We start from the raw sequence: 20,662 nt of genomic DNA, 5'->3' as shown, positions 1-20,662 counted from the left end.
AACAACATTAACTAACTCATTGAATAAGAAAGTTTGAAACATAAGCATCAGGGTTCTGAGTACACAAACAGGCTCTAATTGACCTGGCCGGCCTCATCGGGGCCTCCTCCAACCATTAGCCTGGGAGCTGCATTTAAGTTCAGGCCCTTGGCCCTGGTCTTTGCCTGAGCTATGTCACATGTATGCTCTGCCTGGCCTTGGACCTTCTGGAGACACAGACCCCGAGACCTGCCTTGTCCCAGGACAAGGATGTGTCTGGCAATCACTGGATGGGGTCCTGTGGGACTGCGCCCCTTGTCCGTGGGTGATTGCTTCTACCTGCCTTGCTGTAACCCTCAGCTCCCAGTTCACCATTCCTGGCCCACAGCTGTACTCAGGGCTCTGACAGTACCTGGGGTGTGGTGGCAGAGAACAGTTACCCAAAGGGGTAATCAGCTTGCTCCCAGATGTGTGTTAAAACTAGCCCTAGAATTTGTGTGATACCAGTTGTAAGCTGTGGACTCAAATGCTACACAGAAGCTGTACAGAGAAGTAATATAGCTGAGACCCAGACCATATTTTACTGAAGTAGAGTTTGGTAGATCAGATTTTCCTGAAATTCTAAGCACTGGATAGATTTTTTTCCTCTCACTAAAAGTATCTAATGGAAGAAATTCCTCCAGGATGGCCCAGATGTCTAGCTTCAGCTAAGCCCCATCATTCAAGATTCAGTCTAACAGTGGGCTTGTTCCAAAAAGATTCAGTGAGGCAAGAGGCCACAAGGCTGTGGAGATGACAGCACTAGATATGCAGAAGGATTGGTCTGCATATTTAAAATGTTCCTAGCAGTCACATTTATAAAAATTGTTAGTGTCATTTCTCCTCAAGATTACTTCCAGTTTCAAAACCCATTCTCCAAATTTCCTCTCATACTGTTTTCATTGTTAATGACTATAAGTCCATCTGAACAACGAAACCCATGCTATTTAAATATTTATTCTGAAGCAGAAAGAAATCAGAAGTCCATTATTTTAATGATAGAACAGGTGACTTTATAGAGCCTCTGATAAACTCAAAGATATGTGTAACATACTGTTGTAATGTAATAGTTCTACACTACCTTCAGTCTAATACACTCCAAGACACTCAAGATGTATTAATCATATAGCAGTTGACCATATACTACTGTTAGAATAACCGCATTCAGTGACATGGTAAAAATCGATTCTCTGACAGAGAGTGGTAAGAAATGGTCGAGTAGCTCACCTGTCTTTTGTTGCCGTTCCTGCACCAGCTGTGACGACAGCTGCAGTGTTCTGGTGTTCCTCAGAGTGCTGGGCCGTGTTCAGTGGTTTGGATGCTTTTGTCGTTCCGATGTCAGTGATGGTCAGCTTATCGATAACCATGCAGTCTGCGTCACTGTGTGGGAAGAATTCAAGTTCAAATTAAATGACAATTAATGGGAGTTAAATTCCAATGGGGAAAAAAAACACTCCTCCTCCTCACCTAACACACGCCACAAAATTCCCATAAAGAAATAAGAACTGAAAACAAACTGGAATTTAAAAGCATCATATGCATCCTGGAGGCTACATTTTCTAAAAATCAGCAAGACACCAAAAATGCACAAGAACAATAATTCCTTAAGAAAGGCATTTTCATTTCCTGCAGCAAAATCAGGCCTATGAATTCTCAGTGTACCATCATTGCCTGAAAACAAGACGTTTTAATACTCTCTGCAACTAACTCTGTTGGTGCATTGTCCTGTGAGTGAACACAGGAAACAAACTGTGAGCCTGCTGGATTAACAGTAGAACGGATGCAACATGAAGTACATTCAGTCAAGACTTTACAAGTTTAGAGGGTCTAGAAAATCAGGTTTGCTACTAGGAGAAATAAACTAGAAACACACTACTTACCTGTAACAGTAATCGGAGACTATCAACACCATTACAGTTCTTCATTCCTGGAATTGTCCTCCCTTACCCAACAAAGTCTAGAAGATTTCCAAGCCCACAGTTCTTTAAACTGTTCATTCTGGCAAAGCACATTTATGAACTAGCAGAGTTACCTATGCTGCTATAAACTACAGATTTTTCCCAAGTGGTAACTGACACTTCTGTGTCCGCTTAGAAAAGACTTAAATTTAAGTACAGAACCTAAAACTCTGAGGAAGAAATAAGTTAATTGGATGTTCACGAATGGTATCTTCTGAAGCCAAACAGAGCTAAAGCAACTTGCTTTCAGTAATTGTGGGATTACATTTCCAATGACGTATCCCTAAAACAAAACAAATGCTGAAATCCTGAAAAGAGAAAAAAATGCCAGCAGAAAGCCTCCAAATCTTCTACAAGCCTATTTAAAAGCCCCATGTTTCTGTGTGAAGTGATTACCGGGAACATCTTTATTTTTTTGCCTTCTATATACAGTAAAATAAAATAATGCTAAATGCAAGAAAACCTTATTTGAAATAGAGAACCTAAAGATGAACATGTTTAGGATCAATGTAATTAAGCCATGGATGTCCTGGAGTGAGTAGTTCTGCAACACAAAGACAAGGAGTCCCACTTTACAAGATGATGAACTGACAGCATCTGAAGAATGTTCTGACTACCAGGGTCTGACTGCATTGTGTATTTATCTGGTTTTTAAATCTTGTATCTGTTTCTCTACACACACGTGTATGCCTGTATTCACTCTAGGGTTTAGATGCTTACTGCTAGAGTTGAGTCTTGCTTCATATAGGACAGCCCGTGATATGATTTTCATACTGTATACTTCTAGTAGGTTATTACCTAAAGGTTATAGATAGACAGTATATGGTCATACTTTTTTTCTGGCAATAATGACATGCCGAAGAAGGTAGAGAGAAAACAAGCATGTGAATGATTTTCCTAACAGTTTTAACCCAGTCCAGTTTCATGAATGATTCCTCATCTATCTGGCAGAGAGCATGTTTACAAAAATGGAAGGAAAGCTCACTGAAAAAGAAAAGATGACTGAGCTGCAATTCTGTCAGCAACTAAAAGAGGAGTTTATAATGTATACATATAACCAGAGTCTGATAATGAAAACATGTGACAGATTTTGATATCTAGTTTCTATTTCTGTAGCTACTTTTCTATCTGCTCTTGAAAAAATATGTAAAAAATGAGGAATAATGACATAAAAACAATTATCTTCATAAAGATCTAACATGCTCTTAAAAAGAAATACCGTAAGTACAAAAATATCCTTTAGAGAAACTGCAGGGGAGAGAGGAGACAACAGAGAATCAAACTAACTCCGTGAATTAAGTTGCCATAAATATCATTAGAAAATGACCTCCCACACAAGAAACTTGAGCTCATGATGTTTATATGGGTCAAAGATAAACTTAATTTCAACCACTAAAATTTCCATGACACAAGGATTCCAGTATTATGAAGTCCTACGGGAACCCAGTCACTAAGGGGGCATAGAAATTTATCTGTCTTCAACAGGCTCATGGAAAAGCAAAGCTGGACACACAAATCTCTGCAGAGGAATACTTACAAGCCGAACTAACAAGTTAAAAAATAAAACTGGCAGGTTGTGTGGAACACAGAATACTATGATCCAGGTCAGAGGGCAAATAACAATATCTAATTCAATTCTAGAATAAACCCTAGTACCTATAAATATTTTGCACTAACATATTCCTCTGGTGAGCTTTCTCTTAACAGCTAGGTGTGTGCTTTGAACTCCAGTGTGGTATATCCCTGTTGCCAGTACAAGCAATCAAATGATCCACTTCCACATCACCAGAGGCAAATGCTCAACCTGGTTATGGGCCGCCCCAAATCCTGACAGAGTTGAGGATGGGGACAAGGACAGACTGTATGCAACCTGTGAAAGAATATAACTGTTCTTTCATGAGGTTGGTTAAGACACGTTAAGGAAGAAATGATATTAGCAACCAAGTCTATATCTACTGTAGCCTCTTCTCAGTTTGCTGCTGTAAGCCCTACAAACAGACCTCTAATAGTTCCCACCTTAGAAAGAATTAGCGCAGCTCTAATCCAAGACCACTTGTAAAAATTTTCTACCAGTAGGTTTAAGTCTGGCCAGAACTGTCTTTTTTCACAATATTGTAGCCAAACTGTGCAACTTAATGACCAACTTTGTAAATACTACTCTCTGGAGGTCACTTATAACAGAGAGTACTCTCTTTCTCCAAACATTGCAATGCATCCTTAGATATTAAGCACCCTCAGTGCACAAGCTGAATGTACCAGCTCATCAGCCTTATCAGAAAATAAGGCTAGAAGATATGACCGGCATTATTAGGTCCAGTCACCTGCATCACTAGAAGCTCAGAACACAGTCTGCATAAAATAAATTGAAAGAAGTCTCCTCCTGACTACTGGTTTCTTCTGGACTGCCATGGCACAGGGCCTGGTGGTGTTCCCCTTCACTTGGAGGTTTTGTGAGCATCTGGTTTAGCAGAGTTGATCAAGTTTCCCCCACAGCAGGCATGACACAGCTGAACTCAAAACATCCTGAAGAGGACAGCATCCATTTAAACTTTACACAACAAGGCTTTCTGAATGAGCGGGAACTTTAAGATAATCTTGGGTTCTAGAGACAGAAGCAGCTTTGTGGCAGCAACGGGCTAGTGCTCAGTCTCTTGCAAAGTGAACAAAGCAGGCAATTAATCAGTTGGGAATCTCAGGGAGGGGTGAATATCTATGTGCTACTGCAGACACTGGCAAGAAATACTTCCTGCTGGAGCCCACTTTAGAACACGACATTTGGCGAGTTTCTGCCTTACTCACTCGAAGGTGGATGAACTAAGGAATACCATCGAATGGTACAGTTCACAAATTGTTTTGAAGCATGGCAGGGGATAGTAAAGAGAGTGAAAGTGAAATAATTTAGTTTCTTGTTTCTTCTTCCTGGTTATCTGATGTATTTCCTATCTTAAACATTATCCATGGTTTATCTTTTTTAGGCAGTAAGTTCCTTGAGGCAGGTACAATCAAGTCTCCTCCAGGTTATGCCTACTGCCAAGCACTCTAATTCCACTTAGAATAATTACGTAACAAATTACAACAACGATCTTAATCAATAGAAGTATTTATAATACAACTTCTTCAAAACCTGTTATTTTATGTTAAAGGATGTATTCATACATCAGACAAGGAAGGCTACAGAAACACTACTGGTCAAAGCTGCTAGTGTCTGTGCAAACTGTATGCGCACACATACATACACATACAGTGCCTCACCGCTGGGAAAAGGGAACAGGTTTACCATTTTCAGCAGCAATCAGAAGACAAGGTAGTCAAGGAAAGCCATAACAATATTATATTTGGTTTCAAGAAGGCTTTAAGGGCCCTTTCCCAAAGGCACACAGATTACTTTAGATGAAAGATTGGAGAAAATGAACTTTGGCTTCTAGCTGCCTTTGGAGACTTCTTCCATTAGAAGCATGATGAGGATGATCCCATACAGGATGTATTACTTCCTCATCTGCCCTCATACTTTTCACATGCTACTGAAAACCTGCAGCTCTCTTAACCGATGAGTTTCAACTATGCAAACTTGTTTCTTAGAGAAAAATCTGCCACAAAGATTGCATGGAGTTCTCAGCTTTTACTACCTGTAATATAATACATGCAATATAAGAAATACTTTATATCCTAATTGCAGATCTCAGGTACTATAAAATGGTTGTTCATTTTTTTGCTCTAATGCAAAAATCCCGCAAATACAAAGCCTCCTCAAACTAGTAATACAACTATTTTCCTTGAAGAGCAGTTTCTTCCTAGAAAAACAGAATTAAATGAAGAAGTTCACACTTCGTAACTACTGCAGTTCTCATAAGCCTATTCTATACCAAAACTGATACACAGTTAAAATGAAGTCATATGCTGCTCCCTTTATAAAGATGAAAACTTTAGGTGCTTGCTTAATATTTGATAACATTTCAGTTCTTTCTAGCAATTTCCTCCAGCTTTATGGAGAAAATACTTTATATTGCAACTTTTTTTCAACCCCTCTCTTGCCCAGTTTCACTATGCAAAACTCTTTACAAGACCCATTTCTACACTGCTACTGCAAGACACACATCTTCTCTCGCCCTGTCTTTCCATTGACCTGCTTATGGAGAGCCTCTTGGATCTAGTCAGGCAAATTAAACTATAACTGTTTTGGCAGGCGTTTCAGATATGCCAGCCTGACTCTGAACTGTACTACGAGACAGGGATCCACCTGCTTTAGCACCTAATGCAGCTTTTCATGATGCTAAGTGCAATATCGATCTACATCTCATTGTTAAAAGATTTGTAAGGAATTTGGGCTGTAGTCATGAATGATCCAAGAGCTTTAAGTATTTCAGGGAAGAATGGATTTGATACTGAATAAAACAGCCTTAGAGTTCAATTCTACCCACCTCTGAAGCTCACTATTGTGGCTCCTGGGAGACCCTAGATATCCTCTAGTCTCTTTGGTAAACAATTAATAAGTATCACAGACATCAAAACACTGTAAAGACACACTAGGAAAAACAGTGGTACTATAAACAAAGAAGCAAGACTTGTATAAAAGCGTACCTAAACACAAGTCTCATGCTGAGCCCATAAGCAAGTCCTTAAAAATCAGACTCTGGAACAATCAACCAAAAGACAGAAAGTAAGAGATGCAACGGCAGCCATGCTAAATGCACACTTCTTAACAGACTATTAAAATATCTGTTGGCTAATAATTAGACAAAGTCATACAACATGGGAGGTCTGACTTTCAAAATTACATGCAATCTTACATTATAAAGGCCAACACATGTGCCAGCATAAAAGATCCAATCTGTGCCAATTATTGCACTAAATGTTCATCTTCAGGGGGAAAAAATAGACTTTTACAGTGAAATGGGACCTCAGTTTAGTCACTTTGCTTTTACTTTTCTTTCCCAATAAAAGTACGCTGATATAGAGCCAATTTTTACAAAAATGCTGGAGTCATGCTCCATGCCCAATTTTCCACAGCATGCTTATTTTTCCCTAATAATCTATTTAAAGCATTCAGCAACTCTTTGCAATTAGTCAGCAAAACAAGACACAAGCAAGACAACTGTCTTTTGTGCTGATTTTTCATGCTCTTCAGGTACAATAGCAAATCCATATGTCATGCAAGATGAACAGTCAGCAGGCACAGAAAAGAAAAACGTATCCCAAAATGGGAGAGCTCGAAACATCCACTGTGACAACGTAACTCCATTCAGCTTGGGAAACTGGAGGATTATTTTCTCTACCGCATGTAAGCGGATGTTGCACTAAAATTCCTTGCTCAATAAGAGCAAAAGCAAATCAATTGCTGGGTTGCTCTGTGCAAGAGCCGGGCCTGACACAGACCTTTCGGGATCCTTCATGCAGGGGAGAGAATGCCAGCTCTCACCTCAGAGTCCATGCCCAAAGCAATGGGAAGAACCATTGCCAGCTGTTATTTCAGAGCTATTTCAGCAGAAGGAATTTAAGGTTTTCACTGCTTTTAGAATGAAAGCTAAGTATTTTCATCCTAGAACTGTATACGATCAGAAACAAAAGAGGAGACTTTTAAGGTGATTTTAGAGAAACACAATACTTCCAAAATACAGAAATCACTAGTTTTGTCTCATTTGCACTTCGGTTCTAAGAAAACCACTGCAGCACTTACAACGCTTACTTCCAAAGCTTAAGAATGTACAAATTGAGAATTGGTATTAAATAGACACGAAAGAAATACATTGTTTTTAAACAGATAGCAAGCACTACTGGTCAGATGGAATTCCAGCCTCCATTCTAAACTTCCTTTTTTTGTTGCTTAGCAAAATATTCATTTTCATGTTTGGTCTCTGGTCAAGACTGCTCAGGAGAGGAGGCAATAAGGTGAGTTAACAGTAAACATATTCAACAATTTTCAAAAAAAATAGATTAAAAAAAAAAAGCATCAGTAGTTAAGGAAAAGTTAATAAAATGAGAGAGAAATTGAAAGTTATAAACATCCCAAACCCCATCACCATAAACAACAAAAGCTGTGACTCCTTTTTCTTTGGACATGGAAATGGCAAGTCATTTCCCACTAAAAGTACCTATCACATTGCATATGCTTAGCATTCATTATTCTGCTTTCCACATTAAATGCAAATCTTATTACTGTTTATGCTGCTGCCCATATATCAATAAACATAAGAACTGCGAAACATGTCCAAGCTAAAACTGCTGAAGGAACCCTAACATTTCACTTCTCTAGTTCATGGATTAATTCTACAACTTTAGCAAAGCCTTGCAGACATTTTTAAGATCTTTATAGCTACAGAGATGCTTGCTTTGAACACAGCTTAGAAAATGCTCAACCTGTCAGTATTCCCCATACTGGTATTCTGAATACTCCTGACTGGTCACTGACTAACAGCTTGAGTATTACTGAACTTTTCTGGAACAAAGTACAGCCAAATGGCAAGTAGCTTGAGAAAAACGCCAAACAGACTCCAGTACTTATGAAAGAGACAGGAAACTTTCCGAAGTTTGTTAAATGACATTATCAGTTAGTAAAACAGTAAGTAAAATAAGCACGTGTTGTAATTAAAAACAGTTTAAAATACCATGCAGCTTACAACTTTGAAAATCTCCAGTCTCTGGAGAGCAGAGATACACGCTGAGCTACATTTCCTGAATCTCCTGCCCAGAGAAGTCAGTCGTCAGGAACTTTCTGCTCATCAGGTGACTGTCCCTTTAGACATGAAAGTTTACATGTTTTCTGTAATGCACTCTTCTTCAAATGCAACAGTTAGGAGACACGTTTATTTCAGTGCATTTCTCTTTTTGTCTCTGATCTGATACGGAAATTACAGCAGATTCTTGCTAGTTTGCACAGTGACTGGGAAACATCACTTAAATGGATGAATTTTAGAAAATAGCTAGTAAAGACTCACAATTTAAAATAGAAAGCAAACTGAAAAGTACTTTGACTTGGATAACGTATCTAGTATTGCATTACAGCTAACACCATTAAAGTAAAATGTTGAGTAGTGTTATTATGAGAAGGACTCAAGAGGCTTTACTTTACCACTACCCCCAGGTAATAAAAACAGACAGCAATTCTAATACTGGGTGCATTAGCAAACTGCAGACCACAAGGCTTTACTATAGTAATCTTGAACAGAATATGAATTTTCCTCTCAAAATAAAACAAATTCCTATTTGCAGAAAGAGCTCAGAAACAGGTGGAATGGCAGAAGCTCAAGGACATGACACATGAATGTACTAAACACCGTATTTGTTTTTAATGGTTCATTAACACATATGTTGCCTGTACACATTCTTTTCACAAAGGACTATACACAACCTCAAGTGTAATTTTTAAAACTATTATTTCTAGGATCTGTTTTAACAGATTGTGAAAATGTGAGCCTTCCCAGTCCAACAGCTCTGTGTCCAACCCAGAATTCAGTAACTAAGGGGAGAAACTGCTTGTCAGGTGGATGTTTGGAACCCTGAAAAAGTCACCGTTATACATACCCTCTGACTGCAGGTCTAAATATTCTGAGCAATACCCACAGCAAGAGAGAAAGGCAGCAAGAGAGGCAGAAATAGAAAGAAAGCAAAGAAAGGAAGAAAAAGAAAACAGTAAAGATTGCTGCAAAAATAGACAAAAGAATTAACTTTGCAAGCTCATCCTGAAATGGTGATCCCTCTAGTAAAAATATGAAGGAACATATTAAAGGCTATTTCAAAGAGTACAATTGCTGAACACTGGATTTTGGACCCAAAGGACATTTGAGGTAGACATCAAAAATAAAAAAGTTATTAAAAGCTCAATTCAGGCTTGCTTAACCAAACCTACCTTTGGTTTACTTCCTCCTCTTCTATTTTACTTAGTTATATAATCCCACTTTTTTTTTGAGCCACTGCTTTCTAACTCCTAGTAGCTATTTGCTGGAGTACTTTGGTATGCCAAGCAGCTCATGCTGACTATCCAAAAAAAAGTCACATAACCACAACATTATAAAACATAAACATCTGTTCCTGAGTTAGATACATAAAATACAGGGATCCCCAACTAGTAAAGTCACAGCCCAAATACTTGTAAGGAATATGAGGAAAAATTCAAACATCCTAATTTTGTGTAAAATTTCTGGACATGCCAAAATGAACTAGACGCTTACTGTTTTCAAAAGCAACTGCAGCTCTCAAATAAGAGTATGATAGATTAGATAGATGCAGTTGTAACCAAACTGCTTGATAACCAGAAGTTAACAAATCTCAGAATTTACTGTACCTTATTCTGGTATTTTGCACTTTTTATAATTTATCATTTATAAAGTTCTACCTTGAGAATAAGGGAAAAATGACAGCTTGTCATTTAAATCCTCCTCCTGCAGGACTGCACCCTGATTCCATGTCAGACTTTGTATTACCCACCATTTGAGGCTCTGCATGAATTTTCTATGGGATCTTACCCTGCATCCCTGCCACGAGTCCAACCCGAGCTGCAGCTAGACTGCCAGACGTGTGATGCTTCTGTGACACGGGTCAGTGGCTAAAATGAGCCCCACATATGTTTCTTATAATAAACCTATTGTAAGTATTTTATCATAATGTGACAAGAAAAGCTGTAAGACATCTTTGCACAGGACATTTTGAACCATGGTGGAAAAAACAGAAAAAGGAACACATTAATCCCTAGTGACACAATGCTCTAAAAACCAGGATAGAGCTCTACCCCACCCCAAGGTGATTCCTTTCGCACCTGGTGAAAACAGCCTTCTCATTTTTTGCATCCATAGTCAGCTTGATGGTTTCCTGGCCTGAGCCTGTACTGATGGTTTCCGTGACAATATCAGCTTTATCATCCTCTTCATCACTGTCTGAACCTCCAGACGAGCTACTGTCTGAAGCCACCAGCGGTGCTTTCCTTGTAACGCAGACGTTCCAAACACAGGGTGAGGCAGCACTGACTGAAAAAAGTAAAGAATCCACATTGCAAAATGAACAAAAACATGGGAACAACTCCTCAGGTACCACCTCAAGTGAGTACAGTGGTATCAAATGGAATGCTTACAATTACAGCAAATTTTGAGATGATGGTTTTTGTGCAGATCCCACAACTAAGACAGCATGCAATATTATTTTTTTAAATAAGCAGACAAAAAACCCCCACAAATCAGTGTTCCCGTCAGGAAAGTCCTGACACCTCATGTTTGTGTTCAAGAAAAACAGCAGAGCAGACTGTTCTCTTCACTCCTTGCGAAGCTCACAGAAGGTGATTACTCTGAAGGGAGGATTAAGGTGGTCCATGATATCTCTGTTGACTACAACTGCTCTGAGAACTTGTTATGCTAAACCTTAAGTAGTTATTCTTTTTAAGCTGTTTGTTGGTTTTCATTCCACATGCATGCCTGTCAAGAGCTTTCCTTTCAGGAAAGCAGAAAAGACCTGTTGCAGCCTTAGAGAGTGTTGCAGCCTTTTCTTCCCAAATTTGATATGTGCTCAGGCAACTTGATTTAACACATAGTGCCTGACTGAAGGGTAGATTTAAAAAATGTGCATCAATAAAGTAGTCATCACATGCTCTTTGAGCTCTGCTGAACTGAATTTTGAACTTAGTTGGGAGAGTATACCAGAAAATGAATGTAATGGAGAAATGTATTGCACTATCCATTTCAGTATTATCCACCTTTCAGTTGTAACTACAGACAAAAGTTTAGTTTAGTTCCATCAAGGTCCTTTGCTAATTTTTTTTTCCCTTGCAAAGAAAAGAGGAGAGAAATAAATCAGACTGAAGTTAACCAGCTGGTTAGGTGCAATTGCCAATAGGATAACTTATCATATCCTTTTAAATTTTGCTAAAAGATTTCATAATCAAGAATATGGCTAAAAATAGCACTTTCAAATAGTTTACAAATGAATTGTCTCTGTGACATCAACACTTACAAGCTTAAATTTAATACTTTTGTTGTCGAACAAGATTATCCCAAAAAACCTTTAGGATTTCTGAGTATTATTTTAATGGACTGAACTCTGTACAGAAGAGATCCTTTAAGTAAGGTAAGGCAGGCAGCACCGGAGGGAAGCTCTCCCCTGTAGACTTGGTACGCTATGCAATACTTCAAACAGCTTAAATTATATACCTGTTTAGTTTTGTAACATTCTCACTTACAGTTCTTGTCCTGACTCTGCTTTGTGTTTCCATCTGAATCACTGCTTTCCGTGTCCACAGGAGAACTGCATCGTGGACCTGATTCAGAGCTAAAGCAGGAGGGGGAAAAAGCCTTGAGGATGAAGTGCAGATACCTTGGTTGTTACTATTTCTTTACACAAATATCTTTAACTTCTTTGAACTTATTTGTTTGCTTATTCTATAGTCACAGTCTAGCAGCAGTGGCAATACATACTGTATTCCTGTATTATAAGACATGAATACTAGTGTCAGTGAGTATGAAGCCCTGACACAAATACTCAGACCATATTACAAAATAAAAGGGGCAGCAAGGGGAAGGGAAGGGGAAGAAGATAAGATTACGATCAATGAACTCCATCAAACCATATTTCAAACATTCTTTCATTCAAAAATTATAAAAAAATTGATTGAATTTATGCCTCTTTTACCAACAAAAAGGTTGGAAGTCTGTAAATTTTGCCCATCCTTTCTCCTCAGGCGTGGTGTTCTCTGGGGCTGCTGAATCCCACACACTTGATCCAACGTCCATGGCGACACAGGGTGCTGGGGGCTTTGAGTTCACTGGCTCAAACACAGCTGTCCATCCAGACCCTGAGGACACAAAAAAGCAGACTGGAATTCCTATGAGTTTTCAGGATCTTTGGCTTTCCCCAAAATTTTCCAAAGTGCGCCCAGAGATGAAAAAAAGACAGAAAAAGAAAGACTGGCACCTCTTTGTTATCTATAGGAAACTGCCCGTCTCTGAGATTACAGACAATCAACTTGAAAATCCCTTTTCTGACAAATATTGTTATCCACAAGAGAGAAGCATTAATTAAGAAAAACGTCCTTATGAATTTCTTTATTCTTTGAGCCAGTGTTTTTCAACTGAACTCTGTTTAAGTACATTATTTTCTTGCCAAAAGTTAAGAGGAGCAGTTTTCAACTGTTTCAGACATTAATTGTTTAATCTTGGCAATTACAGGTAGAGAAATGATACATGGATTAAAATGTTTAAGATCACAGAAATGATCTGGAGCAAAATTAAGAATAGAATTTGGTTTCCAAGGTCCAGCCTATTGTTTATTTATTAGAACACACTTCTATTCCTACAGATCATAAATTTTTAAACAGCATTTTTCATGACCTTTTCTCAAGAAAGAGAATTTACTTGCATTGCATAGGTCTGTTGTGTAAACTGATTTGCATGCAACAAAACTCAGAGTAGGAGAGATTCACTAAATCTAGACTCACTCAAAAATTGAAACAAAATTTGATCCAAAGTCTCTAAAGGGTAATTACACTGATGTACAGTATCCACAGGCTGTCATTTGTATTGTATATACTGGTTCTTCCTAGTAAGGACTGAAAATAATGACACTACTAAATGGCTGTAGAGAGCTGATTACAAAAATAAATATGCTTTATGTTCATAGTTACCACACAAAAACACCAGCTATATTAAAAAAAAAAAACACTTTTAAAACTGAAAATACTTGCACCAAAAGTAGGCATTACACCACATACAGAAAAAAAAGTGCTTTTGGAAAAACATCGTCATCCCTTTGTTTCAGTTGACTGAATTTGTTCTGCTGACAGTGCTGTATGTCTCATGAAGTTACACAGCATTACTTGCCTCACTGCTCTGGGAAAAGCTTGTCTGTCTGGTCTTCCTCCAGGCCGGACAAGAATGGGTTTACAACATGCAAACTAAAACTAGACAGGCCATAAGGCAGAAGAAGGAAGATATACAGGGTGTGGAGATACTTGGCAAGACGTATAAGAAGTCAATGTTGTAATCCTCCATTGATATGTTGTTTTTTAGTTTTTATACTAAAAGAGCTAATAGTATTACTTGTACCTGTGTGGTTGTCTTAGCATAACTGAAGCAACACATTCCTGTGCTGAAGAAGTTGGGCAGGGCTCAGTCCCACTAATATTTCAGGGGAAAAAATGAAGACTGAAATTCATGCTTCTCATCTGCACAGGTGGCATTACAGAATAGCTGTAGAAGCCAGGCAATTTGCAGATTGCTATTCTGCAGAGAGGATTACAGAACTCATTTCAAATGGGATGACGCTGTGTTAAAGTCTTTACCTTCAGAGGAGTCGGAGTCTTTCTGCTCAGAAGTATTGTTCCTGTTGGTGTTTGCTGAGGAAGGAGGCAACTGCTGCTCTGTTTCCTCCTCCTCTTCCGAGTCCACGCTACCATCGTGATCTCCATTCTCAAGATCACTTTTTGACGAACTCTCTGAGGTCTGAGATGCTCCAAACCTGAATCGCAGAACTCAGAATTAGAAAGACCTCTTACAGCAGCTAGTTCACCCCTCACCTGCTTCCTCCCTGCCCCAAAAGGGCAAAGGAAAGGCACAACTCAGGATGGTTTCCCACAGCATATCTTTCAGTGCTTTGGTCACAGTTTAGATGGAGCAAAGTGACAGAGCGCTCTGTATTTTCCACTAAGGCTACTGCACAGCCAACGAACTTTCCGTTAGAAAGTTCTTCCTAATAGTCACAGTCCAACGATGTTCATCAGATTTCACCCTACTAATTCTTTCTCATATTCCCCTGCACAATTCTAAAAGATTTCATTTTAAGAAACTCCCCATCAGCTACTATTTAGTTACTATACAAACAATTCTTAATCATTTTTATAAATCAAGTATTATTTGCAAGTGTTACATGTTTATAATACTTTGTAAGAATCTAAAAAAGCAATTTTTCTTTGCAGATCATACAGTGTAATAATAAAAAAAAAAACTCAATACCACTACCACACTAAAATACAAGGAACAGAAATAGTAAAAATGACAGTGAAAGAGAATATAACACCCACAAAAAATCAAATGTGTTCAGGCAGATGCAATTAGGTATGATTGTATACATTCCACTTGTTACTAAAGAAAAACATTAATACAGTATACTTATTAAATAATCTGAGAGTACCTCATGTAAAGTAGGGCAGAAAGTAGACAGAACAACTAAATCAATGCACATAAACACTGAAGGTTTAACATGCTGTAAATGCAGTTTCTTGCATTATAATTTTCATAAAAAATTCTGAATAACCGATGACTGAAAAAATTTGATTTGCATTTAATCACCAAGTTTAGTTAAATTTAGTGTCTAGTCAAAACGAATTATGACTTAACCATGCACACAATTTTCTATCTTAGTAACAAGATACTTATTTCAACCTTATATACCAAAAAGGATACACCCAAGGCCCAATTCAATTGATATATTTACATTTATATATTTTTATTTGGAAGTAAACTAGATGAGAGGAAATGTACTTAATCAAAGCAAGTACAGTAAACAAAATTTTTCCCCTTTATACATATCAAGTGGAACCTGACTAAAACCCATAATGGGTCATATGTTTTCTACATTCAAAGGATGGACATGAGAGATGAAAGATTAGCACTTAATAGTCAATAAATAAGCAGGAAAACAAATAATCTGTAAGAAATTATAACGCCTAAATGTTAAAGATTAATCTGTATGGCCAATCACTTTTAAATCCATCTTACATACAAAAAACCCAAAGTCTGCAAGTTGCCCTTTGTTTTAATTATATTTATCATGGTCACTTACAGTTGCTTATGCTAAACTCTACGCAATTTATTTTCACTGGAGGACACAGTTTCTTCTTTGCACTTGCAAGGGACCCAAACACCTAATCCAAATTTTTTTTAACAGTAATTCAGTGCAAGCAGAAGTATGGAACTGATCAACTGATGCTGAATCCCTTTTACAGGGCTTATTTCCCCAAAACTTATAAAATGCAGAGAAGCAACAGCAGTTATTAAGTTCCTAAAAGCTTTGCTTGTCAAAATACATCTGCAGAGACGTAATGGGAAATAAGTTCCAGTGACATATTCAGGCCTGGAGATTGGTAAGAGCAGACAAAACAGTGGCAAACAAGGTGAATACTACTGTGATATAAATGCTGTGTATTAGTAAAAAAAAAAAAAATCAGTTTAATAATAATAGGCAAATAAACTTTAAGGTCTTGACAATTTTTCTTGCATCATGTATTCATATTTTAGATTTGCAATTACAGAAATAACTTTTTTTTTTTAATAACTGACTATATCAAAGGGTTGAAAAATACTAATGATTCGCAATGCCAGAGATGCACCATGGGAGATCATTAATTGTCATGCAAAACAGATTTTTTCTTGGTTGGACTATTTGGAAATGTCTCTTCTATCTACTGCCCTCAGTCTTACAATCTTCTCAGTCTCCTCCTCTCCAAACATGAGGAATGGAATAAGTTCTAAGTTTTTTAAACTAAGCTTTTTTTTTTTTTTAATCTTTGATAATAATCTCAACAATCTGGTGCTTCCATCATTACTGCATTCCCTCAAACCGCATCCTTGTCTCATATTCAAGACAACCACCTTTTTTTTTTGCAGGTGTGACATATAAAACACTATTTTATGCAAGAAATAGGCTTCACAGAACATAATTAACAAATAATTAAACAAACAATTAACTGAAATTTAGCTTCACAACATTCAGAAAGAAAAATGACTTTTTGTTTTCATCTTACCGTGTTCTTGATTTAACTTGGGTTGCATAGCTTATCTCCTTCTCTTCCCAGATATCTTCTTCCTCCTCATTATCATCAAACTGTTGGATCCGTTCATTGCAACAGGCTTCAAAGAGGGAAGCATTGGGCTAAAAGAGTATCAAAAAGAAATCAAGTTCCATTTGTTCTTTGGAGAAAGAGACAAGAATTTTGTTGATGAGCAAGTTCATAAAACAGCATTTGTACACAACTAAGACCATGAAGGTGTTTGCATTCATTTCATTCTTCTTTCCAAGTTAGGTAACAAGCAGTGTTCAGATGTGGAAGAGTAAAAATAGCATAGAAAAATAAAAGGCTTAGTATGCTCAGAAGCAGCAAACCCATCACAGATCAAGAAAGAAACACACCACTATCTCAGCCTACATTGCCCCCAAAACAGCACGTATATCTGCAGGCTGCTTCATAGTTGCTCTATTATATGTGTCTTTCTGCATCACTCAGGGTGGTAGGGATATAAAATCACTGTAGTATGAGGGCTAGAAACAATTACCTTAAAAATATTTCAGATGGAACATCACCCATTCACAAATTTACCAGCCGGGAACTTCGAGAATACAGTGATGCCATGCACGCAACCGCCCCACCTGGGCTGACGGCCCACAGGGCAAGTTCTTTTGATACTGCATTCTCCTCGACAGAATTACAGGGAGCTTCTAAGCAAATATAATACTTAACTCACGCACAAACATACCTTTCAAAACATACTACCTTCCTTTCTGGAAATGACAGTTTTCAGACATTGGTAAAGTGAGTTATCCCTGAAAAAACACAAATAATCTGCCCATTTGGGTGTTCTGGAATCTCTGAGTTAGAAGATTTAGTAAGTGCTGATTTCAAGATGATGCACAGGCCAAATCAACAGCTGTCTTAGAATTCCAACAGACACAAAAAACTGTCTAGTCAGGAAAAAAACAAGTTAATATATGCAAATAAATAGCTATTTGCGGCTGTAGACTTAGCTGGCCATCTCAAAAAGGAAACAATTTTTCTGTATCTATAAAGCATTATCTAGAGCAGTCAGAAGGGAGAAGAAAAGCTTTTCATAGTACGGTTTAAGTGAAAAGTGAAGTATTTTAAGAGTAAGGAAATCTAAGTCTCAGTATTGACTAAAACAACCTTCAGTCCAGAGATGAGTCTGGAATCACCTCATTTAAGCCACTATCCATCTTCTTCAATAAGTAGTGACTTATGCCAGTAAAACAGAAAGGACAAGATACCACATGACAATATATAGACCCATAAGAAACCCAATACTCTGCTATTTGTATTTTTTCCCTAGTTTGTACATGGCAAGATTATCAAAATGAAAATAAGAACAATTGATTCACACTGCAGAGAGAGAGAATAAGATTCCTCCAACGTAAAGAGTACTACTTCTGAAGACTGGCCAAAGCAATAAAATGTAGGGAGACTCTATTAGGGTACATTTAATGCCCTGAATTTCTTAACTGGACTCATGCACTAGGGCCTCTTTTCATTTGCTAAAATAATATACCAAATCCCTTTCTTTCAAAATGACTACAGCTGATTCAAGCATGAACTAACTTGCTAGAATCCATCCTATTAAATAAATATCCCAAAATACCCACTTACACTGTCATCATCTGCATCTATATTGAAGTTTATCTCTGCAATCCTGTCAAAAGGAGCACTGCAAAAAGAAGGGAAAGAAACTTCAGTGATGGCACGGAGTAGCAAACAGCACTTTCGCAGCCTCAATGCAAGACCAGAGGACAGCTAACCACAGAGACACTTTATATGACCACTCAACATCTTCTGTATTTGTTCCCTGAATATTCGCTGCTGTGTTAAGGGCAATGGTTTCCTCTCCTTAAGATGAAAGAATGATTATTTCATATTTTTGAATATTTAAAAAATATGTAGGATTTTCATTCCTACATTCAATACCTTAGGGAAAGATTTTTAGCATTATCTTGTTGACAAGGTATTTTGAGCCTTCAAGGCAACCACAGCCAATGACTGGTTGTTATTTTGCAGTTCTTATGGTACTCATGCAATATATGGGCTATCTCCAAATTTTTCAGGGAGTCTCTTCAGCTGAATCAAAGCTTACATAAAAAAGAACAATTCATAATTAATTAAAAATAGAAAATAGAAGGAGTTGCATCTGAAATTCCAGTCCTATGGTCAGCTAAGAATTCCATTAAGTTCCTCAGAATGAGACAAGATCCAGTGATGGAAATCCTGCACAGCGAGCATGTATCCAGAAGGGACAGAAACTGTCTGGTTTTTTACATAATCACAATATCCTTGGAAAGCTTAGTGTGCATAGTGGCTCAGCACCCCCTGATACATTACTGACCTACCATAGTTGCAAAAATCATTAAATAACACAATTGCTCATTTGAATTTAAGATTTTCTGTTCTACAAACAGCAGAGGGTGCTGCAGGTCAAAAAACTCCAACTTACTAGCACAGTTGGGCCAACGCAATATTTTTTCCTAGTATCTAGATACTCCTAACTTTGGAAAGTATTATTTTCCTTTAAGAAGATTGTTTAGTTAGCAAAAAATATTATTATTCAAATCACCAGGACAATGAAGCACGATTAACACTTCTTATAATATTCCAATTCATATCTTTCATAGTTTTCATCAGCTGGGAAACAGATGACACAGAACCAGTCTTAGAATGTTCTACACCAGAACAGGTTTGTAATATATTTTGTCTTCTTTTCTAGTCATTAATACAGAGAAGGATGGTGCATCTCAGTTACAGATTTTGCTCAATTTCACCTTCATTTTTAGTATGCACATTAGGTACCTTCAGCAGCTTCTTAAATAAGGTAACTCTTCCCATCCACCTGCATGCACACACAAGTTCAATATCTGGTGCTGTCTCACAAGAAGCTAAAATTCTATTTTATTTTTTTTAATGTGTAGAACTAACTAATCCATATTCAGTAAACTCTCACACTAGTCTGAAACGTATTGGCCTTATTTAAGTTCCTTACAGTCGCCATGTTCAGGAAAAAAAAAAAAACAGGAAAGCTGGACTCCAAAATCTTCCTCCACATTAAAATACAACTTCCAATTATTTGGCAAACACTTTAATGGAGTTCCTAAGACTCTAAGGATCTTAAGACTCTCAGAGCTATCAAACATGGAAGGCCTTCAGGACAAGGCTACTGGGTTCAGGCCTGAAAGCATCTCTGAAGCAGCCAAACTATTTCCAAATTGTCATTTCATTTAACGTACTTCACAGAGTCCGGTAGTGGTGAAAATTATGGTCCGAGCAGAACCAGCCAAAGGATCTTCAATAAATCAAATGTGGACCACTTTTGGTCCACAACCAATGAGTCAGAGCCATTTGGCATGTAGTTTTCTGAGCTAAAAGCTTCCTATCTTAATCAGAATTCCAGGACACGAGGATCCTGTAGCATTTGCACAGTGGACCCCAATATTTGCTGGCTTGTGAGTATCAGCCCTCAGGATGTAATGTACAGCAGGTATCATCACACTGGCTCTGTCACCTGGGATGAAAAATACTTCTTTTGACTGTGATAAACACTGCCATGAGAGGAAAGAGAACAGGGTAAAATGGCAACCAGAAACAACAGATCGGGTAACATCCTGGCGCACTTTTCTGACAGTAGAGGTAATACTAAATAGTTACAACTTCTGAAATACTATGGACAAGCAGGATATTTACAGAGTCCTAATCATTTCCTTAGCCACAATTTTTGAGGTGAGAAGATGAGTTGTGGTTTTAATTAGATTACAGCAGTTCTTCTATAAAAGCAACACCACTTTTGAACACTGAATTCAGCAACCTACATAACATTAAATCCACCTATATCTTCCTTCTTTTAACTATTATTTGGTCCTGTCTTATCTATGTTTCCTTATTCATAAGAGAGAAGGGTTGAATTTTTCTGTGCACTTCATCACAACACCATTCTCCACCTTTC

General features: G+C 37.8%; 1 protein-coding gene across 3 annotated transcripts in view; it reads right to left on the bottom strand.

Annotated features, from left to right (window-relative positions):
• The window catches only part of PPP6R2 (protein phosphatase 6 regulatory subunit 2), a 111,039-nt gene that overhangs the window by 11,249 nt on the left and 79,128 nt on the right, over nucleotides 1-20,662 (bottom strand). For all 3 annotated transcript variants that reach the window (XM_067317620.1, XM_067317621.1, XM_067317619.1), the window contains 7 exons: nucleotides 18,325-18,382; nucleotides 16,693-16,820; nucleotides 14,233-14,408; nucleotides 12,585-12,747; nucleotides 12,136-12,224; nucleotides 10,726-10,933; nucleotides 1,246-1,398 (listed from right to left, as the gene is read on the bottom strand). In XM_067317620.1, coding sequence (XP_067173721.1) covers nucleotides 1,246-1,398; nucleotides 10,726-10,933; nucleotides 12,136-12,224; nucleotides 12,585-12,747; nucleotides 14,233-14,408; nucleotides 16,693-16,820; nucleotides 18,325-18,382 — 975 coding nt within the window. The remainder of the gene's footprint in view (nucleotides 1-1,245; nucleotides 1,399-10,725; nucleotides 10,934-12,135; nucleotides 12,225-12,584; nucleotides 12,748-14,232; nucleotides 14,409-16,692; nucleotides 16,821-18,324; nucleotides 18,383-20,662) is intronic.

This window comes from Apteryx mantelli, chromosome 1 (assembly GCF_036417845.1).
Source record: "Apteryx mantelli isolate bAptMan1 chromosome 1, bAptMan1.hap1, whole genome shotgun sequence".
Lineage (NCBI taxonomy): Eukaryota > Metazoa > Chordata > Aves > Apterygiformes > Apterygidae > Apteryx > Apteryx mantelli.
This window is presented reverse-complemented; position numbering and strand designations above follow the sequence as displayed.